Source organism: Phaethon aethereus (genome assembly GCF_964289735.1).
Source record: "Phaethon aethereus genome assembly, chromosome: 1".
NCBI lineage: Eukaryota > Metazoa > Chordata > Aves > Phaethontiformes > Phaethontidae > Phaethon > Phaethon aethereus.
This window is the reverse complement of record NC_138575.1, coordinates 141,085,430-141,110,600: the sequence shown is the minus strand read 5'-3', so window position 1 is coordinate 141,110,600 and position 25,171 is coordinate 141,085,430. Positions and strand designations below refer to the sequence as shown.

At 38.9% G+C, this 25,171-nt stretch overlaps 1 protein-coding gene across 1 annotated transcript in view; it reads right to left on the bottom strand.

The window, feature by feature from the left end:
- The window catches only part of PUDP (pseudouridine 5'-phosphatase), a gene marked incomplete at both ends in the record, with an annotated part of 80,242 nt that extends 62,161 nt beyond the window's left edge, over positions 1 to 18,081 (bottom strand). The window contains one exon of the mRNA XM_082008881.1: positions 18,009 to 18,081. Coding sequence (XP_081865007.1) covers positions 18,009 to 18,081 — 73 coding nt within the window. The remainder of the gene's footprint in view (positions 1 to 18,008) is intronic.
- Between the last annotated feature and the right edge of the window lie 7,090 nt (positions 18,082 to 25,171).

Sequence of the window (25,171 nt, the reverse complement as noted above, 5' to 3'; positions counted from 1 at the left end):
AAAAGCTATTGATTCACAGAAACTGCCTGATACGCTTTCTTAGGCATTTACGCATGCTCTTAACCATTAAAAATAGAACTACGCAAACAGCAGGTGATACGGTGCCTGCACAATCCCATCGAAACCTATGGCTAACAAAGACATAGCTTCTTAAAACATGCATGACAAGGCCCACATCAGGTAACAGTTACACTGTCATGAGCATATGAGCTACCGTAACAAGGCAACAAGGACTTACACAAGGACTGTTCTCACCAGAGGAGTAATTACTAGCTCTGGAAGAACAGCTCATAGCATGTTCACAAGGAAGTTATCCTTTCACCAAGGGTGCATCTATTCTCGATACGTTGCTGACAATGCATGGCAGCAATTCACTGACCTGAGAAATGCAAAACATGGTTTAATAAGTTGTTTGGAAATGAGATGTTCCGAGGCACTTGGATAAAACTACCACACAAGATAGATGAAACCAAAAGGGTCACTATGTTCTCAAAGTCAGCAGAAGAATAACCAAATGTATCTTCTTAGTTAAGATATACTTTCTACAGGAAAAGCTATAAGAAATATAACGTTCCCTGAACAGACATCCCAGAGCTGTTCTGTTTAATCCACAACCTAAAGCAGCAACAAGAGAGGGACAAAAAGAGTCAGAATACTTTATTCCTTCCTCAAAAAAAACCCAGCAAAATGAGGCCAAAGAGAAAATTCTCTTCAGGATACCACAGTTCTCTTCTAATACCGATTTCCTTATTCTCAGAAAGCTTCTGCTTGCCCAGGAGACTACATACGTATAAAAACTTAGGCAAGTTGCAAATTCAAGTTGTTTGACTTTCAGTGTTACATGTTTCTAAATCACTTTCTGTAATACTGTCCAAAAAGTCAGTTTCCTAAAGAGTGGAAACATTTCAAACCACAGAATGACTTTAATAGAAAAGTAAAACATTATTCTTCCAGCGTGGCCTTGGACAATGTTCTACACTTAATTGTGGCAATGTGTCAGACATGATCCCACAAAAGAAGTGTAAAGAACTAGATTAATAGAGCTCATCTCTTCTGTTCACTCATGAGCACCTAAAATTTTTGAAGTAAATCTGCTGGTGGGGTAATTTCTCTGTGGTGGTAACACTGAGAGGAGAAAACCAAACATCATCAATGTGCTTGATTTTCCAGGAAAGAGGACATTTCATCACTGACCGCCTACAGTCAAGAGGAAAGTGTCAGAAATACTGCAAGACCTAGTCACAGTATCTCTCTAACAGCTGTATGTCAAGAACTCCTAATCCTAGCTAGAATCTAACACACAAAAAAGAATCAGACCTTTGCGATTCAGGTGGCAAGTGTGATACAGCAAACAGAAAATTATGTTTTATGAGCTGTAATCACTGCTTGTTTGAAAACTGTAAATGAAACCTCAAAACCATAGTACAGATACCGATTTAAGGGACTTCCAGCACCACCTGGTATGTGTGAACTTCTACCCAGGTGAGCCACAGGCTTCTCTGATGTTGCATGACCACAGCCCTCACCTCCCAGCTGGGGCTGAGGATCAGAGTAGAGGGCTAGTCTCACAGAGCGTTGAAAACCTCACACGGTAACAGCCGGAGTTGTTCCACCTCCAGACTCAGCAGTAAACTGAAGGCAGACTCAGCAGTTAACTGACTCCTAGGTCAAATACAGCCTGCAGCCCAGAGCGGGACCACTCAAAGATACTGGGTATCACGACTGACAGCACATGAGTTCTTTTTGTTTCCCAACACGATACGACTGACAGCACACGAGTTCTTTTTGTTTCCCAACACGATGGGTAGAAGCACAGAACTACTGGATGACTGTATATGTTTCAGACTATAACCATCTTGCTTATAATTGGCATGGTGAAACAAAAACTTATACTTAGCCATAGAAGCTCTTAACTAAGCCCCATTGAAACCACTGAGATACAGGTACCTAAATCATAGAATGGTTTGCGTTGGGACAGACCTTTAAAGACCATCTAGTCCAACCCTCCTGCCACAGGCAGGGACATCTTTCACTAAAACAGGTTGCTCAAACCACCCTCCAACCCACAGTGCTTTTGTGCCTCTGAGCTCAAACTTGCACGCCAGCACCTTAACAGCAGATGCTGAGCACAAGGACACCTCCTATGGCAAAAGGAGCTTTTCCCAGGAAATTAAGCCAGTCTGCTACTCAACTGAAGTCAGACTGTATGAGTACTCACCTCTGTATCAATATTCCCCAGTAAACGGCCATTTACAAAGTTCAGTAATTCACTAAGTAATACTCAGTTCTTCATGATTATTTACACATTAATTCTCAGTTCTGCTGTTGAAGAGCTGTATAGTTTTCCTCCCAGTACATATGTGAAATTTTGCTGAAAATCTTTGGCCTCTGCATAGATGATGTAGTCTACTTAGTAATACTAGCCTATACAATCACACTAAAAATAGAGAATATGTTAGCCTTTATTAACTGCAAAATCTTATCAGCATATTTTGAGCTAGGTTTCTGTTGTGAAAATTGTTGTACAAGGTTGGGTGATCTGCCCAAGAACTCTACCTCCCATCTCACAAAGTCTCCACTTAATATGGCTGATACAGACTGATTAGGAAGCCTGAGAAACAAATGTAAATACAAAGCATCAACTACAGTTCCTGTACGACATGGAGGAGACATTTCAAAATTAAACATTTGATGCAAAATTCCTGTGAAAGGGTTTCAAATCACCTCAGTTTGAAACCACCCCAGGGACCTCCATCTGGAGAACAAATTATCAATCTCTTCACTGCACACAAAAATGATTTTATTTTAGTAGAAGTGCTATAAAGAACGCTTAAAAATTTGGCACACATCAGGTACCTAAAAGGTGGATGCACTGGACCCATTCCCAACTTTCAAGTAAAATATTTTAGCTTTTAAATCTTTTCTAAGAGTGTCATTTCCTGGCAGAGAGGAGGTGACTGAGAACAGATCCACCTCTTAAGTCCTGCACTTGGATCAAACTGACCTAGTATTATTTTAGCACATTATGACAATTCTGAACTAGCATAAGGTCTTCAAACATCATAATCCATTTAACCTAAACTCTCCTGTCTCTTGGTTAAAACAGGGGAAAAATGAAAAAAAAAACAAACCACAAAACAGTACCAAGGATGTTTTATAAAAAGACATGAAACTTATCCACACTACAATCCTGGAAGAATATAGAGATTACAAAAAGATTTAGACAGAGAATCTCACTAACACATCAGCGAACCCAATTCACATGAGGACTACAGCAGAAATAGAAAGCTGCAAGAAGGCTCTCTGACAGTAGCTATTAAGGCTATATGTTCAGCTAGCTCAAAGGGAGGAGGCTGAATCTTATTTTGCTAGAGAGAGATTCTGGGCATAATGGAAATGTTATGTTATGACTCTGTTTTGAGTGTGACAGCTTAGAGTTACGAGAAACACTGCTGTGTATCCTACCAAATGAAATAACAAATATGTGTTCAGAGACCTAAAAAGTGCAAAAAACTTTAGTCCATCATTTCGTTCTTCCATATGATAAATGTCACAAAAATAAAAACAGATATTGTGAACTGAACTGGCAGTCATTCCACTTTCACTCAATCTTTCTTCCCTTCTACCTCAGTTCTGCAAGCCAAGGTCAAAGTTTACATCTTGAGACACAAGCAGCTTTCTCTCCCGTGGCTGGAATTTAATAAGCCTGACACAGGAGTTACTTCGCTGGGGTGTGCTTAGTTCTACTGCAACAGCACTTGCAAAAGACAGGCTGAAAAAGTATATGCTCAATAAACAGATAAGAGAAGATTTTTTTACTTTGTTTCCATAAATAGCCCCAACTTCCTTCCCTCCATCCAAAAACTAAAGGAAAAAAAAATTTAAAAATCTAGTAGCCTTTCTCTTACTACTCAGAATTAGGTACAAAATAACCGAAATAAATTAAGTCACAAAGGTACAAGCAAGAGACAATCAAGCTCACAGTTTCTGAATACAAACATGTTAGATAAGGCATGCATTTCCAATTCCACAATAAATAACCTGAAACTAGTTTTACAAAAAAAAATTTCTTTGCTCCATTGCGACAATTTACTATCATTCTACTTGTAAATGCAAAAATATTTTTTGAAGGTGCGATGCGGGTAGCTTCACAGTTAGAAAGGGACAAGAAGTTTAAGGAAATTAGGAAAAAAATTAGTCTGATTAACACCTGACAAGGTGTGGCAAAAATAATAGCTAGGAATGGTTAATATAAGCATCACTTACACAACTATGTAAGGAGTTAAGTAACTATGAGAATTATTATGAATATTCAGCCATGTTCAGCAGTATCCAAACAGATCTGACACACAAAATCTAGAATTAAGTAGAAATTACTAACACCTGAATGTGAAATAACTCTAAACTGCCATTTGTAACAGACACTGTTCAATAAATAGCTTCCCTGACCCCATCCTGGTAATTTCCTTTCGCTTGATCTAAAATCAAGCTTACAATCAGCAAAATAAAAAGCGTATCCTTCATTTGCTGAATACACTGAACTGAGCCACTGGAACTTAAATAACTTTTAGACAAAAAGATGAAGTCCTAAGGCTATATCTTTTGACCCATTATGTTTTGAAACTGTTAGAAGGACTAACATGTCCTAGGCATGTAGTTAAACCTGCATATCCAGTTAAACGGGGTAACTTACGTGTCCCCTAAATGTAAGGAGAAAAGAATTAGAAGGTATATGAGCTGCAATAGTAATAAAGCAGCGGGTCACCAAAGCCCCTTCTCTTCTGAAAAGAGGCAAACGCCCCATAAGCCACATCTTTCTAACAGCCTCTGGATACTAATTTTTAAAGAGATTGAAACATTTGCATAAAAATGCAAAACGGGTATTCCATCAACAAGCTGAAAAGCCTTTTGTTTTCTTCTGTAGTCTGAAGAGCAAATATAACTATTGATATAAGAATCAAATAGCATGAAATGTTGCAGTCAAGGAAAACAGCTGACCACTGTTAACATGGCTGCAGTCTACCCTCCAAAATGTAAAGGGCAGATTCAGTCACTGAGCTTGTCATAAGCAAAGAGGTTGGAAGCTTTTTCCTGTGTTAGGTTTACGTGGTTCATGGTGGTATTGCTACAGTGCCGTCAGCCTGCCATCATTTTTGTTATGAACTTGTGTTTTCTAGAGCTTTAAAACTTTGCCAGTAAAAAATAAATAAAATGAAATTATACAAGAATTAAAGCTGTTTTCTTCAGGAAAAGGATTTCTTCTGACAGTACCCTCTACTGTATTAATAATAATTATAGAAACTCTAGCATATCTCTTAAGAATTTAACTCCCTCCCATAGACTGTCAGAGGAGCTTAAGTAGGTCTTGAAATGGGAAACATCTACACTGTCAGTACTGAAACCATTAAAATGCATCATCATCTCTCTGAGAGAAAAATTATTTCCTTGGTATTAGCTTTGTCTCAAAGGCTCCATTAGAGACAATTCAAGTGGGTAATACATTTTTCAAACTTAGACTATCATTAAGTACAGTTATACAATACCTGTAATCATTGATCTTTGTAAACTATTTTCTTTAATATTTGACTTATGCTTCTGGGTCTGTATTGTCGATAAAAACTTTCATAGCTTGGAAGAAAGGAGTAGATACTGTTATTTAAACAGAACTGTGGGATTCTGTAACATCTGTGTCAACTCCTTTACTTCGACTGAAGGAAAAAGCGGTATCTGTAAAGTACACCTTATTACACCTCTGACATGGTACAGCATCTATGTATAGGGCACCTCATAACCACCCATAAGTACAAACACAATCTTTCTGAATGTTGTATTTCCATGCTGCACTCATCTCTAAAAAAAGAATGGCATGAAGGGACAAGGTTTTGGGGAAAACTTATTGATAAGCACTATCAAGATACTATGAAGAGAAAGGTAAACTAAATATCTACTGAAAAGTACACAGAAGGAAAAACGTATTCTGCCTTCCTTTTCTTCATATATAAATACAGAAAGATTTTAGTCAAACAAGAATATTTGTTTCAGTCCTGTAAAAGCTGCAATTATAACAGAAGGAAGAAAAAGACAACATGAATCTATTCAGGCAGGAGAGTTCATCTGCTGGAGGGCAGGAAGGCTCTACAGAGGGATCTGGACAGGCTGGATCGATGGGCTGAGGTCACCTGTATGAGGTTTAATAAGGCCAAATGCCGGGTCCTGCACTTGGGCCACAACAACCCCATGCAACACTACAGGCTTGGGGAGGAGTGGCTGGAGAGCTGCCTAACAGAAAACGACCTGGGAGTGTTGGTTGACAGCCAGCTGAACATGAGCCAGCAGTGTGCCCAGGTGGCCAAGAAGGCCAACAGCGTCCTGGTCTGTATCAGCAATAGTGTGGCCAGCAGGAGCAGGGAAGTGATTGTGCCCCTGTACTCGGCACTGGTGAGGCTGCACCTTAAGTACTGTGTTCAGTTTTGGGTCACTCACTACAAGAAGGACATTGAGGTGCTGGAGCGTATCCAGAGAAGGGCAACGAAGCTGGTGAGGGATCTGAAGCACAAGTCTTATGAGGAGCGGCTGAGGGAACTGGGGTTGTTCAGTCTGGAGAAGAGGAGGCTGAGGGGAGACCTTATCGTTCTCTACAACTCCCTGAACGGAGGTTTCAGCGAGGTGGGTGTTGGTCTCTTCTCCCAAGTAACAAGCAACAGGACAAGAGGAAATGGTCTCAAGTTGTGCCAGGGGAGGTTTAGATGGCAAGTTGGGAAAAAGTTTCTTCACCGAAAGGGTTGTCAAGCATTGGAACTGGCTGCCCAGAGAAGAGGTGGAGTCACAATCCCTGGAGGTATTTAGAAGACATCTTAATATGGTGCTTAGGGACATGGTTTAGTACTGGAGTTATCAGTGCTAGGTTAACTGTTGGACTTGATGATCTTAAAGGTCTTTTCCAACGTAAATGATTCTATGATTCTATTCCATGTTAAACTACAGGATTAGAAAAGGGAATGGATGAAGAGGGGCATAATTTCCATGGTTTTGCTATAAGTCTTAGAATATGGCTTTTTTTTTCCCACCTCTTATTAGAAACTTTTAAGAACTTATAGGCGTTTCTCAGTTAACCAAGGCAATGAGGAGAAAAAAACCACGCTAACACACAATTTAATCACCTTGTATTATTGCGTGTGGGAGAGGCAGGGGGACAACATAGAAAGATTTACGTAGTGAGCAGCTTTAACCAGTATAATGCAGACAGATACCAGCTACAGGTCCTAAAGTGCCAACTCTTAAAGCCAAGAGCTTTGATTAGGGAAAAACAAGGACCAGTTAATTAAGAAACCATATAATCCAGTTTTATTGTTAACTCTCCATTATGCAAAGAGACTTCTTCAAGCAATTTTTGACACATTTTTAAGGCATATTTCTTTGACAACTTCAGGTTACTGAAAAGCCACTCATTATCTTAATAGTTCTTTTAAATGGAAGAAACTCGCTGCTTTGCACACATATACACACATGAGAAGACATGCCCTGTATCTCCAAAGCTTTATCCAGAAATCGTAGGGTTTTGTAGAGCAAAATGGAAATTTCCAAACTGAAATAATATTACTTGAAAGATTCTGAAGTCTGTAAAGCAAACAGATAGCTAGGGGAAAAAAAAAATAGCATATACAGAAAGCCTAGTATTATGATGAACACTTCACATACTTTCTTCTATTTATGAAATATATTTGAGATAAAAGCAATACTAACATAATATAGCCAAGGAACGATACCCAAGGAACGATAACTGCAGAATTTAGAGCAAAGTCTTAGAAAAACCTTAGCAACCAAAATACACATAAGAACATTCCTAATGCTATGACACTTCCTAAGATGCCATAAAAATTCAGATGTTTTCTCAGAGACCAAGATGTACATGAAGATTGCTATACAAAGTATATTTGCATATACACTTAAGTAATGGGATAAACTCTTACATGTTGTTAACAGTGCCATTAATAAGTACAGTTACTTCTATCTCTGCAACATATACATTTTGGAACTCATAGGCTATTTCTAAACCCTGCGACCTAGAAGCACTCAGGCCATATGTTATTTCAAACCTTGTCTCAACATATGTGTAGACTGCCTGTTCTCTCCACCATCCTGCCTTCCATAGGAGAAGAATGGTCTGGAGAGCAGCAATGGTGCTACAGCAGACTCCAGAAAGCTCTTCTCTCAGGGCAGTTCAGGGACCAGCCTGGACAGGCTAAGTTGTGTGTGACAGATCACAGCCACCCAGAAGTTTTGCAGTTGTATAATGTGAGGTTTTTAGGGGATGCAGCTATTTCTAGAGGTATTAAGACTCAGGTAATAGGCGGCTTAAAAAACATGCCAAAAGTTCTTTAAAAGTTGGAATATAATTAGCAGGTAAAACCAGTAACTTTTTATTTTTAATCTCTAAGAGAGAAATCTAGGGGTTTTTAAGGAAAAAAAAAATGGTTGAACTGGCATTAGTATAGCAAGCAATATAAAGATGCAAAACTTTTATTTAACCTAACCCTTAGAACCCAGAACTTCAATTTTATTTGTTATTCTACAGTGTTTCCAAGTGCGCATGCTAACTACCAGCTCTCTGTAACAAGTTGCAAAAGAGGGAAGGGGAATAGTTCACTCCCTTTTTGAAAAAAGCAAAGCCATGATAAACAGTAAACTATGCAAAGTAAATGGTGAGTCAAACATTTTAAGAAATTAAATTTTACAATACTGTACAATTTGCAATCGACTGCCACATTAAAAGTTTAAAGTTCTAGAACACACAAAACCAGAATAGCAACACTACTTCTTGCTCTTTACTCATCTATGTCTTCATTCATGGAAAATGAAGACGTGCAAATTAAGAATGGGAAAGGATAAATATCATAAAAACATGATCTACAATAATAATAACAATGAAAGTTATTAGTAAGTAGAGTAGCAATTAGATATACTACAATACCTTAGTGGCCCAAATACTTTCATTTTCCTGAGACATGTTCCCCGTGAAACACTGTTTTTAATTTTTAAAGACCAGAAATTTATTGCATTGTGATACACTGTTTGTGGTTCCATCTCCCGAGCCACAAAGCAAAGAATGTTTTGTTAGTCCAATAATAATATAATGCTACAGAGAGGATTCAGTCCTAGAATAAAAAGATCCACCATTTCACATGGTGTAGTTTTTTGCAGTAATGGTCATGTAGCAGAATGATTACATTGTCTAAGGTTATGTCACTTTACAGGCATATATGGGTCTGCTCTTTTGCCCTGAGGAGACAGGTCAAAGGACCTTTCTGTAAGTACAAAAACAAAACCAATATCTTTACCATAGAACAATTTATTCAAATTACATTATGTAATACTCATGCCCCACCTTAAATCCATTAATTTCTCCCACTTCAGCCCTTTTGATACACTATAATCCCAATTTTTTTAATTAAACGCACACTATCTTTCATTTCATTCTTCTTCCAGTATTAGTGCAAATTTTTTCCTCTTCATTAGAAACATTCCCAAATGAACAGTGCCAGCATCAAACTCATAAAACATCTCACTCTAACCGAGACACTTCGTCTCATGGCTGGTCAGTAATCACATAAGGGTAGTTTGCATAGGTACTTCTGTGGTAGTTTACATTACACCCAAATGGACCAACTAAAGCAGATTAAAAACATGGACTGATTAAAACAGAATTTTAAAGACATCATGTTCAAAAAGATGCCCTACCATGAGTCGGCAATTTGTAATATATGGCGACACTATGAAGGAGAACCTGAGGGAACTAGTACTTAGGCACAGCAGACAGCCAGTGCCCAGGAGTGGACAAGCGGGCTGAGCTGCTGGGCAGCAAACCCCATCAGTCCAGCACCCGCAAGCACAGGACTGCTGCAAAGGACCAGCACCCACCCATGCTTCGGAAAGCAGAGGTTACGCAGGGGCTGCTGGCACTACTACACCAGGTCAGAGAACGTGTATTAGTGAGCTGGGAGAATGAGCTACTGCATAATGCTGTACGTATCACACAATGTCAGAGGTCATGAGTAATTTCCCACAGATGTTAGATAGAAAGACTGGGCTGACAAACAATAAATTGGGCTTTCATCTCAGTTGTCTTGCGTTATCCTGAGGAAAAACTGCACATGAAACTTGCCCAGAAGAACCACACACAGGCAAAGCAGAGATGGAAACTAACATCAGAGGAAGAAATTCATATATAGAGTGCTGATACATGACTGATGCCCAAAGGAAAGCTTTCAAGAACTAGAAATAAACCTGCTTCATCAGAGACACACAGTCTGCTAGAAGTAGGACTTAAATTTGATGACTTTTACAAAAACGTTTCACATACCTCAAAAGGGAAGGAGGAAAAAAAGTAAAAATATACTTTAAAAAGAAACCAGCTATTATATATACCAGCAGCAAAACCGTACTTGGGGAAAAAGCAGTGTCCACTTAGATGGAAGTTTTTCCAAATTACAGCATCAGATTTATTGCCAAACTACTATGGAAAAAGGTATTTATTATAAGAGGAGTTAAAAATTATTAAAAGCTGCACAAGAACAGAAAGCATACATAGACACACAAACATTGATACTGTCAATAGGTGTGCAACCCTTCAAGAAGAAATATATCACAAAAAAAAAAAGGAAAAAAAAAAAAAGTTGTCAGCCATCAAAAGAGACCCACAAGAAACAGAGACAAGCATTCCTTACCAGTTATTGAAGGAAAGGAAGTGAAAAGTGAGATAAATAAAACAGGATGGTTTCCTCCTGTCTAAGTACTAAGAAAAATCTTGAAAATGGTTGGCAGTACCTCGATGAACTTTGGGTCAGAACACTGATTTTATTATTAAGGGGAAGGAAAAGGATAAATGAAGGTCAGGAGTCTCTGTCAGAAACACTGTAAGATACAAAAATGATCTTGGTTAAATATTTCTCAGTAGCCTTGTGAAAGAAATGAGGATCAATACAGACATGTACAGAAACACGTAAAAGAAGCAGTAACAATCATGAGCAGTCTGTACACAGTGCAAAACAAACTCAGAAATAACGAAAGCAGCAGATATCAAGTTTGAAGGGAGAAGGTATATATGCGGTGTTAGTTAACATAGTTCCTGGTCTTTAAAAGAGCCATGATCATACTGTGGAAATCATCATGATCATTATGGTCTGCTGCCAAAAAAAAAAAAAAAAAGTTAAAAAAATTAAAGAAGAAGTAAAAAATTAGTTAAAAATAATAACAACAACCAACACCCCTCCCGCCCAACATTAAAAGTGTAAGTGCCAGTATGCAAGAACAAGATTGTCCCTTGGAGAAAATACACCAGCAGAATTCACAGAGCAGTATTTTGCTGGTAAACTGTTCTACCCAGACAAGGCGTCCTTAAAAATTCCAGTCTCAAGAGTTCAATTAGCCAGCTCACAACAAGGCTACATGAATGAATTACAACTACTCAGAACAAGAGCTGGAGAGTGGGGCCCAAGATGGCACACAGTGTAACTACTGCCAGTATGCAGAATAATAAATCCAGGGTTGTTAATGTTGTTTTTCTTCTTAAGTGTAAAGAAAATTGGAACGCAGCAGCTAGAAATAGTTTTATTGTAAGGGAAAATTCTATGCCCCTTTTCTTTGTGTGAAATTCTGTTCCATTTATGACACCTTATTATTTGCATTCAAAGAAAAATAATTGGAACTTTATACACAAAACAGTGTATGTAGCTAACAAATATAAAACCTTATCATCTACAAGCAGATTTTTAAATCTGCATTTAGGCACAGAAAGAGACTAATTTCTATAAATGGTCAAACTGCTGTGTGCATCTTTAAAATCACTAAACAGAACCTTTAGACTCCCAGCACCTTCAAAACATACCTCTCCACTTGCCAAAGGCCCTCTATACAACTGAATGTGTGTAACAGTTAGAAAAAGAAAGCCACATTATTAACAGTGAAAATTTGAAATTCATTTATTTAGCATGTTGGATTTTTTTTTTTTTTTTTAAAACTTGGGTCTGGTACAACTAATGAACAAATAAATATGCAACAAAAAATGCATTGTATCTGTGTGTACTTTATGTGTAATATTAAAATCAAATCATGGATCTTTCAGCCTGGGAGCATTCCTCTTAATTCCTCAGGGAGAAAAAGAGATCACTGTTAATGCTGCTCATGGCATTTTGAAATGTGGTAAACCATTACAGAAATTAAAACCCCCCGTTCAGTAGATTCTGAACTAAGCTCCAATTCTGGTTATTCTAACCACAAACAACAAGCAACCATGTGGATGGACAATTTGCAAATCAGTCATGGGAATATTAGAAGTTAGACTCTAGGTTAGTACGTTTGTTCTGTCCTTGCCAAATTTTCCTTGATGTTAAATTAAAATGTTAACTTTCAAGCATATGACAAATATTACTTACTCTATTTATGGCTAGTTAATTCTCAATGAGGATCTGTTTTACTTATCTCCAAAATTTGCTCATGAAGCATCCATGAGGTATTTTAATCCAACAATATCCTTAATCTCTTTGTTTTTGCAACAAGATACAAGTACAGAACACAGGGGCAAGACAGTATTTTTGTTTCCTTCTTTGTTCCCCGAGATCAGATGGAAATGGAGAATGACAGGAAAGTAAGTTTTCCCTACCCAGAAGCAGAAAATAGGTTTACAGGCTTGCCAGTTCATAGCCTAAGAAGATTAATTCCTGCACTTAAGCCGTAATAGAGGACAATCTAGAGAGGACTGATGTTTAGTTCAATTGGTGCTATTTGCTCTGATGCAAGAAGAAATAGGAAGCTGTTTTAACCTCCCATTCACACTGTGAAATAAAAGACAGCATGCACATAAGCAAACTCCAGCATAGAACTCTTGCCAGTTTTCTTGTAACAGCAATCTCCTAGGCAACTTGTGCAATGAAACGAAAGTAAGAGTATATTTTTGACTTCTGACCTTGTGACAATGGGTAGGTAACAGCAGGGAGAAAGAAAACATGCCAAAACTCTTGTGAATTCCACAACACTGCAAAGAATTTAACTGCAAGTTAATTTCTTCTACACTATAGACCAGAGATTACCTGTATGACTATCCACGCAGGAGTTGCTTAAAAGTGGCACACAAGAACCAGCAGTCTTCTTCCACACAATGGAGACAGTGGTTGCAAAAGCAGCAACTTCTGATCGCAGCCACCTAAACTACTTCTCACCCTACGGTGAATGGTCAGAACAAGCTGGCATGCCTGTGCCTGTACCGTCCAACATGATTTCGAGTTGCAGCAAAGGTATCTTAGCAAAACTATGCTGCTTCAGAAATCATCCCTCTTTTAGATCTACTTGCATATGCTGATTTATCTTAGGTAAAGATGCTGTTTCACAACACTAAGGGACACCAGCAAGGATAATAACCTACATAAAACAGGCACTACTCCTAACAAAAACTTAAACAAAAATAAATACATGACTAAACAAAAATAAATACATGACTAAACTTTCTATACTAAAGTATCATGTTTCTCTGCACATTAATTTAGCTTTAGTTCAGCTTTAAGCACAACGCTAAGAAGCATTCTGTCTTTCCAGCAGTTTTCCCAAGTTCATTTGTCAGGTAAGAAAAGTTAGTACTCGACATGCAGCTTGTAGAAAATGTAATTTCTGATTTAAAATATTTTCAGCCCCGTACAGGTTTAGGCACAGATCAACAAAGGCAACATTCAATCCTGTCTGTGTTCTGGTGGTGGGTAGCTATTGGCTACAATTACATAACAAACCCATTTGTAATAGCTCAAAATACAACATATGCAGGAAATTGAGAAGAGAGAACCTAGGGGGCATTACTCTAGTTGTATATTTTGAAAAAATCCAATAGACTTTTCCTTCTGTATCTTCAGCGTTGGTTTTGTATGTTATATGCTAAAATGCCAGGATCAGATATTAAACAGAACAACTATAACAAAAGTATTTATTTAGGTATCACGGATCTCTGTTTTCCTTTCTGGTTTTTAGTTTTTATTTTAGCCATCTAACCCTGTACCGTGTGTCTCACATAAGCGCACACAAGTAGGTTTAATAGTTTTAATTATACTACATGCTAGTAGTTAGAACAGTAGTCTACTGTGCAAGCTCTGAGCATTTATTGTTAGAATTTTCCGTAGGAGAGCAAGTAGAAATTTAACATTATGAAAGTATTGGGTTTATAAACAAATAAATAAATTTTAAAAGCACAGCAGTACACCAAAAAATAAAATGTAGTTATTCCTTTCCCTCTGGTTTATACTACACAGTGAAGTGAGCACCACTTAGAAACTGTATTAACTAAATCTTGCTGCATATGTATAATAAAGCAGGATATAACTGTAATACATTAGCACAAAGGCTGTTTTTTCTATTACAGCTGGAGTTTCCTACAAAAAAAAGAGTCCTACAATTCATTTTATCTATTAAATAACAAGCTGCCTAGAGGTGCTGTTCACGTATTTTACTTATTAAATGAGAGCACTATTTTCCAGCGTGCTAATTTACTGGCAACTGGAACAACAGACAAAGAAACTAAGATTTCATCCAACAGCTCAAAGGGAAAGAGAAGGTAATCCAGAAGGAGAAAACCCCCGAAGAAGGATGAACTGCACTGATTATAAGTGCTGAAAAAAGGGTGTTAGATAACACTTCAAATAATGATAAGAAGGACTCCGAGTTAAAGGGATGAAATACTTCCACTGGAAGCTCAGGGGCAAGAACTTCCCTATTGAAGTTAAGCTGATACATCAAGGTGGGACTCAAGGACAACTTAATCAGTCTCAATTATGTTAAAGAGATGGGGGAGATAGAGGCACAGAAGAACAGGCTCGGCGACACGTTCACATAGCCTCGTGTTGGCCACTAAACTACCGATGCAGATTCTATGGGGTAACACTTGGATTGTTTCCAAAGTCAAGAACCTTCTAAGTGCCTCAGACCTCATTTAAGGCTTTTACACTCACAGTTTGAAGTATTCACAAATATTTTGCAAATCTTCCTATTAGAAGATACCCTATCTTCTTGAATCAGAAGCAAGCATGTGAGCTATCGAAAGCAAGTTCACGGCACATTACATTGGAGCCATTTAATGTTAAATTTTTCATCATTTATAGATCAGTTAATATTTGTTCTGTAAAATCGGCAAGGTTTAAGTGAAAACTTCCAAAAATAGTCACATATATTTTCACACACTACCTCTTGTGAAATTTTTTGCAATACCTAAAGCTTCAGATTCTAAAAAATGCAACCAGCTATGGAGGTACTTTAAAAAGTTACAAAAGTGTCATTTTAGATCTCCAATACTGAAAATTTTGTTTGTGCTGTTTCAAAGGAGGTAATTTTATGCAGATTTATAATAGCTTCTAGAAATATGTATGTAATTCATTTTATCATCTTTGATTAACACTACGTGACACATTAACATTTTCGTAAGAAAATTAAAGGGGATCTTATTTCTCATGGAGGTTTACATCAATATAACCATTTGTCTCATTCAGAAGATTTACAGCAGATAGGTTGGGCAGAGAGCATCTAGCCTGTGTGCCCCTTATTTTATTCCTTCCCAAAACTTAATCCAAATTTCTTGAAACATTTTGGAATCTTGAAGAAGTCCAAGAAGTCTCCTGACTGCCTTTTTGCCTCCTAAGGGTCACAACTCATCATGAAACAGATTCACCAAAAATTATGTTGGCATTGTGACAGAACTCAAAGTATTTAGAGGTTGAAACATACTACAAGTACTCTGAAAGGAAGCGTACGTTATGAAAATCATCAAGGTGGTGTCCCTTTTATGCCTCCGTACTGAAGACACTTAAGAGTATTTTCAGTTTAATTTTATACATAATTATGCTTTCATCTCAGTTGAAAGATTACTGAAATACAACACACTCTTTCTATGCAACTTTTTTAAATAGAAGAAATCACATCCGCGTTGTAGTGTAACGGTAACTAGGGGAATGGAAACGCAACACAAGAAATATTTATCAGTGCAAATGATTTCTCATATCTAGGGGTAAAAATAAATTATACCAGCATGCATAAACTCTTCAAGTAAGTATAATTTATATGTAAGCACACAAAATGCCATAATTTATGTCTGCTATTTTATCTGAATTCAGAAAGTGACAAAGTCTTTCTCTGTACTTTACAACAGATAAATTCAGTAACCGCAAGGAGTAGGTTTACACCTCGAGTGTCTCAATCTTGGCAAACTTAGGTCCAAAAACTATGGAACCTTTATAATTACCTTCCCGCTATGAGGTACAGTTCATAACCTAGAGTATTTTTAATCCTTTTTCACTGTATGAATCCCAGGAGTGTGGAGAACTGAACATGACTCAGAACTTCAATTTGTATTGTTTCTGACTGTTTGGAACGTTACAGAGAGGCAATTCCTAAATATAGACAGGTTGCATCTGAGAAAAATGTTTTTAGTTCCTAGACTATTGTCCAAAGCTAAAGCACCTAACCTGTAAATACACGTGTATAATAAATTAACTTAAATATGACATATCCGTATCAATGCCTAATATTCCTATTGCTTACCTAGACGGTTCTGCTCAGGTGAGTATGCTGTGTGAAGCAGATTTTTAAATTATGCTAAAAAGCAGTAGTAACTAAAAAAGCTTTCCTGAAACTTCTAAATAAGAGTGAAATTAAAGTAATTGGTTCTGGATTTAAAAAAAACAAAACATAACCCCAGGCTATTTGAGACTCCTCTGGTGAAACTGAAATAACTCACTTCATCACTGTTTTGCACAGCATATTGAGCGTGCAGAAGAAGCAAACAGAAACCAAAGGCTCTAAAATGCTTGAAACTATTTGTGATAACATAAAACCATTTTTGTTTCAAACCACGATAACTGAGTTGCCTTCACCTGTACAGCCATGAAGGAGGGAAAAGTGCACATTTCTTGCAAACAGTAATTCATTAGACTTCACAGCAGTCTTTTGAGAAACCACAACAGCTTGGGTTTTGCACCTGCTTGGAAGGCACACGCCTCAGGTTGACGCCTTCCACGAATTCGCCCACACCCAAAGCTGCTTCCTGTGCGATAATCCGCAGAGACTGTTTCAAAAAGCAGTCACGTACAAAAATGCTCCATTATTCTACAGGAGGCGTGCAGCAGAAGGCCCCGAGTCCGCCAACGGTTAAGACCTGAACACTGCTCTGGTCATACTGACTGTTCAAACCTCAAGATCCAACCTCGCTGCAGCGTGCGGGAGCGACAGAGTTCAGAACTACCCCGGCGAAGCTGCAAGTCTACCGATACAAAAATCGGGAGGTGACCATCACAGCGCTTTCCAGACTTTTCGGCTGGCGACTGCAGGTCCGAATGTTTAAAAACGCTCTCCCGTGGCCCGCACAGCCCAAGCGACCCGCGGGGAGGAGGGCTGGCTGCGCTCGGCGGCCTCCCGCCGGGGCAGCGCCGCGGCCGCCGTGCGCCTCCAGCTCTGGAAACCCGCCCTCCACAGCCGCACGCTTCCCCCGGCTTTTCACCCCACTCTACCCCTCACCTCTCTCCCCACAGCCACCCTAACTTCCTTCAGTTCTCCACCCCTGAGGGTAAGCGCCCTTTTCAACCTCAGCCCAGGGTCTTTTCGTTCAGGCGAAGTTTGCCTACGAAAGGCAGGGGGTGGCAGGAGGAGAAGAAGGAAACAAATCGTTTCATGTTGCTTTAACCCCTTCGGTCGTCTTTAAGCAACCCCGCCCGGGGCGCCCCGGCTGCCCGCCCGGAGCGCGGAGGCCGTAAAGGAGCGGCGGCAGGGGACAGGCCGGCCCGGCCCGCTCCGCTCCCCCCGGCCCCGGGAGGCTCCTCGGCGGAGGGGAGGCGCGCCGAGGCGGGGAGGGGGAGGGGGCTGCCCGCCGCCAGCTACGGCCCCGTCGCCGCCCGGACAGACGGGCCGGGCCTTGCGGCGCAGCGGGACCGACCAGCACGGGGCGGGTGCCAGGCCGCGGCAGGGAAGACGGGGCGAAGGCTACACACCCAGCAGGAGGCCATCCATGTCAAAGATCAGGTGGGTGACCGGCCGCAGCGCGGCCGCGGAGGAAGCGGACATGGCGAGGCCAGGGCAGCCGGCAGCCCGGTTGGCAGCGGCGGCGCAAGCGCTCTCCGCCGCGGCGGCAGGAGCCAAGGGGGAGCGGGAGCGCGGGGCTAGGCCAGGCCGGGGCGGGCGGGTGTTGGGTGAGCGTTTGTTGTTTGTTTGTTTTGTTGGGTGTTTTCCTGTAAAACAAAGTCCGCTTCTTTTCGTGGGCCTCTCCTGGTGGAGGACTTTTTATTATTAAATCCCGCTTGGTACCGCTTGCGGGAGAGACTTGCTCGAGTTTTGACGTTTTAGACGGCGTTTCCTGGCAGAACTTCGGGGTGCCTGTGCAGAGGTTTACAAGGATAGTATTACCGCTGGAGCATGATTGGAGCCATAAACAAAAAAGTGCAAATCTATGTAAAACTGTGAGGAAAAAGTAAAGTAATGGTGTGTAAACCCACCTCTTAAGGGCTGCTGAGTGTGAGAGTAGATAATTTTGGGTTGTTTTGTGTTGTTGGTTTTTGGGGTTTTTTTCTGAAACATTCAAGAACCAAGCAAAATCTTCCTGCAGGGACCCACCACCCGATTTTGACTGGGCAGTTGTGAGGGAAGGAGGTAACTTTCTTCATCGGTCTTCCTTTCCTCCCCTTTTTAATTTTTTTTGTGCAGGTAACTCACTGCTGGGCATCAAGATCGTTGAAATACCAGCTGCAGAAGCAGACATGAAAAGAGCTGTATTTGGCTCCCAAGGTGATATACTGGCTTGAAGACTTGTACTGCTTTGCAGTTGGGTGTGAAGGCAGTGGTTAGTGGCAGCTTGCATGAGGGAAGTCCTGTCTCTTGTCTGTAGGTAGGCCTCTCAGTAATTCATTTTTTTCTGACGGTGCCTTCATTTGAATTGGCAATATTTCACCATTTTAGCAAGCTAGTGGCAGTTTTTAAAGCCCTAACTGTAGGTGTCATACAGTCATATTTGAGTTTTAACTTAGTCCCCTTATGCATCTTATCTACCCCCAAAGCCTATCCCTTAAAAGAACCCTCAACCTCCATTTGTGAGATATATCACAGACGCAAAGTCGTCATACCTCCTCCTATCTTGGAAATAAGACTACAAATAAAATACCCTTGGCCTTTACTTTTAACTTTTTAATAATAAAACTTTACTTTCAAACAAAGTTTTTCGAGTTTTCAGTTCATTTTATGTTTTTTTTTTTTACTTGTCTCATTTTTTAATGGTTATGTTTGATAATGCTGCTTAGGTCCTGCCTGTAAAGGCTAAGATAAAGACTGCACAGTGCCTTAATGTCTTTTAAAAATGACATGCATCTGTTAGTTCCTGTGTAGATTTCAGAAAATGGGTCCCGTGCTTCCACATTAAATTTTTCTTTGTAAACTTACAATATGAATGTTACTGTTTCTGTAGTAAACACAGGAGAGCAGGTCAATGTTTGAACTTTGATTCAGGCAGTAAATGCATTAGTTTCCTTAGTAGTTCACTTAGATGGGAGCATAGCCAGAATCAATAGAAAGGTAAAATCCTAAATACAGTATGTCCAAAAAAGTGTTAATCTGTTAAAAGGAATAAAAAAATCATTATAGTAATGTCAATACATACAGTGGTAGTATTCTGCTATTATATGAAAGAATGTGTTTCTGCTGCAAGAGAGTATGCTGTTGTGGCAAAAATTTCTAGAGAGTGACTAATGAGATTGTGTGGCAATTGTACCTGAGGTGGATGCATCCACTTTCTAATTATCAAGTTTTCTAAAGAACCTGTCTTTAATTGTATTTGCTGGCACAGTAACACCTGTACCTGTTAACAAGAAAAAGCTACATCAGTCAGGTATCTTGATTAATTGTTCTGATTACAGAAAAGCGTAAGTATTTTGATCACAACTCCACCTCCTCCACCCTCCTCAAAAGCAGTGATACTTACTATTTTTAGTGTGTAAACCACCAGTTCATGTTGGAAAACATAAGGCTAGTGCAAAACTTCTGAGTATTTAAAGTGGAAATAAATCCTGAAGGCTACCTATATCAAAAAAGCCCACAAAAATTCAAGTGTAATACACAAGATTAACCTTTTTAGGGTTAAGTGGTCTGTGTTAAAATTCTTACTGTGCACATTTCCAGACGGTCAGGTTACCTGACAGGCTGATGACCTCAATTTGCTTTGCTTTACTCTGGCTCATCAGTGATTATCAGTGTAATGTTAGTTTACTTGATTCTTCAAAGCTACATGCAAACACAGGAAAATGTTCCCAATATAGCCAAACTGTTTAGGTTTATTCAGTATGACTAAGTCTTCTTACTAACAGAATGAAATGGGATGAAAGTCCAAGCAGAGCTTTTAATTCATGGTAGACCATAGTTTTCTAGATGCACAAGTAAGTGAAAATGGTGATCTGACATTTATTTGAGCTGTCTTAAGTATTTGTCTCAAAAGTCTCAGCAGTAGTATTTGGCTTTGGGTTTTTTTTTTAAGGAGTGAAAAACTGAGATTGAGAATTGTGCAATTGATTTTTTTTTTGTTTGCTACTTTTTTATTATTTATTTTAAGCATGTTTCAAGTGATGAGGACTTCAATAACTTTTGAGTTGTGAGAAGCATACTGTGGTAGAGGTACAGGAACCATAAAAACTGATAGTTAATTATATGCCTACAAACCTGATGTATTCTTATTGAGAAGGGTAAACTTGGGTTACTGAGATGTAATCATGCAAGTAGACTTAAATCCTGCAAAGTCTGAAGAGCACAGTTAACTTAGTGTACATTTTTTTAAATGAATTTAACTTGCTATCTGAGCACAGATGAATAAATCTTTGCCGAGTTTTAAATTCATGGTGTTACATGGTACATATAAGTGCTAGATGTCCAGGTTTCAAACAACTGTAAATCAGTTGCCTATAGTTAGCTCTTAGCCAAACAAGTCTATTTTCTCTGGCTTTGTAATAATATGTTGAAATCACTTTCTTTTTATTGTTCTTGCATGTGAGATAAGGTGAAAATAGTCAGGTGCATATCAAAGTGTGCAACACAATGTTTTATGTATGCAGTCCTCATAACCTTTTTTTAACCTTTGTATGTTCTTTTGGGTTTTCTTTACCTTGAAGCTAGAAAGTTTTCCACATCACTGAAACATACCTGACTAAGTTCTTTTCCTGGAGAGGAAAAGCTTCAGAATATGCTTTAGTGTTTTGTTAGGTAATATATGTGACTCAAAAATTGCAGTTTCCTATTTCACTACTTCATATTGTGCTCAAAACATGGATTCATGTACGTGTTTTTTATACTACTGATAGGAGCATCATGCACTATGTGTTTCACATAGAAATGACTGACTGTATTTTTCTTGTTCTGCAGGCGCCTTGGCAAAGAGGATAAACAAATTATAATCCATTTTGGTTTGAATATTAAAAAAGAATCTAAAGACTTGTATAAATCCAGTAATTTAAAAGCTTTCACAATGATTTACATGGACAGCTGTTAAACCCACTATTAGTAACAAATTACTTGGAATGACTTAGTTACACGTAATTTAATTCAGGTATGAGCTGAGATTCACAACAGTTGCTATAGCTGAGCCTGTTAAGCCCTCAGAAAATAAAACGCCTCACAGTGCTCGATGTCATCAAACAAAAGCTTTTCACCCTAAGAATATGAATTAAGTGAACTTTATTGTTTCAGTTCATGTTCTTACGGTTGCAAAAGGGAAAATGAGCATATGTCTTAAGGCAATTAAATAATACCATATACCTGCTGACCTAAGTCATGTTTTATTGGTTACGTAAGTCAAAAAGGAGTATATAATCTCTAATGAATCATATGGGTCTTCTTACAGCCAAGGGAGTAGAGCCATCCATTTTCTGGATTTTGATATTTGCCACCAACTACAGGTGGGTTACTCACAATGGCAAGAAGGATGATGTGTTATGCTTCAGGAGAATAAAGTGAAGAAGATACATGTTGATCATCTATAAATTTAGATGAGGCACTATAAAAAAGGTTCTTAAGCAGCAATGAGGGGTGAAATTCTAGAAAAGCCAACCAAGCACACAAGAGGGAACAAGGAATCCAAGATATTTTTAGATGTCAATTGCTGTATTTATTGATGGGATTTTACAATAGAGTGAACAGTTTCTGAAGTTAGGAAATTAAGCCTTAATGCCATGCTTCAGGGCCTTTTTTTGTTTCCATTAAAGTCAGTGAGAATAATTTTCTCTCCTCTATGGCTTGTGAATTAGCTTTTTGACATCATTTTTGGTCTTATAGTAAAATATTGGCTGCACACAGGCAAAGTGTTCAGGTGATTAGTAGTGTCGTTGTAATTTAAATCCTGAAGTGCTTAATAGGTGGGTCCTGCTTAGCCTTAAACTATCAGAAATAGGGCAGAAGGGATTGCATCCCCAGACAAGATCTGAAGTATTGTATCTTGTTTGCTTTTCCTGTGTGATATGGGCTTCCTCTGTAAGACCATTTGCAACTTTTATTTATTTATCTAGCTTTCCATTGTTGCAAGGAGCCTAAAATAGTGGTTATGCTCTTGGTTTTCATTCTTGTCTGCCTGTGAATTTTCTGGCTATATTTCTTCATTTTACTACAGTTTGATTGTTACAGATTATAGGAGAAGTTTTGTATTTGTAGTGCCATTTGGAATACATGTTCTGTCAAGCTTCCTGAGCAAGACATCTATAATTGTGTTGCCAGAAATAAGGGTAGAACAGAATGCAGTCACCCTTCCAGTGGTCCCCTTCAGTCTTGTGTTCCTAAGCTCAACCTCTTCAAAGGTTGCAGTAATTACATCTTCAGATGGAAAAGAGAGAAGGAATTGTGCTTCTCTGGATAACAAGGTCTATAAGTCACTGGTCTGTAATGCTCCAGATTCAGGTTTTATAAGCGTATTCCCCACTCAGCATGCAACAAACTGGAGAGTTGAATCTCCAGAGGTCAGATATTTTGCCAGCTTTGTGGGTGCATGCCCTTACAGTTTTGTACCTACTGAGAGGAGTCGAGGAGAGATAAGTGAGCTCACTGACGCTCAGCTCAGAATGTCTGTATGATCTGGGTAAACATACTATCAGCCTAGGTAGGTCAGGGAGACTACTGGAGGCCAACTCTTGTACAGTACCACAACTTTCCTTCCCCCCCCCCCCCCCCAAGTGATTCTAGCAGTCTGAATGGCTAGATCTAGCTAGCCAGAGAAGCCATAACAGTGTGCAGGAACATAAAAAGTAGCAACTCTGATTAGGAAGCAGAAGTGGTGAGAAGGCAGAGGAGAGGGGCCAGTGCCAAGCAGAGTTAGCCAGATGCTTCCTGAGTCCCTATTGCAGCCGAGTTGTATTGGATATATAGGCTGTTCTTGACTAGGGGAGTTGAGACTTTTCCTTGACTATAGTTAGTGTACCTCCCAACCAAGTCATAACTCCATTTTTGGAATTCCTGTCTTCCCTCCTGAAGCTACTGCCCTGTCTTCCTCCGTACGTGTGCGGACACGCAAACATGCACTGGTAGTATACTCCAGAACATGCTGTTGTGGACAGCCAATGTCACATATGCTTTGTGAACAGTATCATGTAGGGCACTGACTAATTTTTGGGTGACGAAATAGTCCCTTCATTAGGTTTTCCATCCACTTTTAAGTTAAGCATATGTTTACATGCCTTGAGGAATTAGATTCAGTGTGTTGTAACAAAATATATGAGAAACTGATGTAGACTTATTTCTTATTTTATACTTGGAACTAAAATTTTCATAGCAAAAGATGAATAACATACTTGTTTTCATAAAACATTTGTACAACAAGAAATGCCACTTGTAAATACTGATACGGTTAGATATTAGGGATATCTAGAAGGAAAGATTGTAGTCCCAGTACTGTCAAGCCAGTGAGACTGATTATTTATTTTTTTTCCTAAACCAGCTAGTTCCACCTACTAAGTGCATCTGAAACATTTCACCTTGGGTTCTGTAAGGTGAATGCTGCTCACAGTGACACTGCAGAATTGAAAGATTCCTAGATTTCTGTTTCATGTGATCACATACAGGTAAGACCACAGGAGATGTTCAAGATCTACATAAATTCTTTGAGAGAATTGTATATGCTCAAAATGTCTATCCAGACATTATGCATAAAGTTTTCTAAATCTTTCAGTGAATCTTTTGCTCTACTAGGATATCCCATATTCTTTCTCTGCCTTTTTTTTAATTTCATGAATTTCATTCCTTTAACCTTTCCTCATAAGTTAGCTTTCTGAACCTTTTAGCATTTTGATTTGCTCTTCAGGTTTCTAGATTTTCTGCATCCTTAGAGAAGTCTAGCACTCGGGTACATTTTTGTAGCTGTGGGTTTTGTAAGTGACAAATAGAAAGGCCATCTTTTACTTCGTAGTCCCACATACTGCTTACCTTTGAATTAACATAGGAACTTAACTACCTTTTTTTGCCATAGTTTTATTTTGTTCACTAATGAGTGATTTGTAATTCTTAGAATATTTTTTACTACTGCTGCTTAGTCAGGTCATTCCCCATTTTGTACCAAGCCAAAAGCTGAAAACTTTTGTTACCACTTACCCAATTTAAAATTTCTTTATGGATCACTCCTAGCTGTAACCTCATTAATTAAGAATAGTCAGTGTTATACTTCAGTGAAAGACATCAGTGGCAATGTATCTAGCCCATGAAGAGCTTACAACCTCTTCATACAGCTGGAAGATTTTTCTGCATTTTTAAGTATGAAAACTTACTATCTTGCAGGCCTGATGAGGCAGCTATCTGCAAGAAGCTGTGTTACAGCATGAATTGTTGTATTACTGTTTCAAAAATGTTGCATGTGTCATTTAGACCAGTGGTTGCTACAAGCGATAGGGAATGAGTAATATTAACGACCCCATTTGACAGCCTGGCTTCATAATCCTTTTTCACTGCCTTTTCCTTTTTAGGCCAACAATTACACCCTCATCTGGAAAAAAATAGACTAAAGCGATTTTCCAAAAGCTATTAACAAGACTTTCAAAATTAAGACAGCTGTATATACTAATTAAGTAGGTTGTGCCATCCAGAGACTAGCCACCTTGTGTTACGGTCGTGAAATGAGATATGGTTAGGCTGTATTCTTGATGTGCAG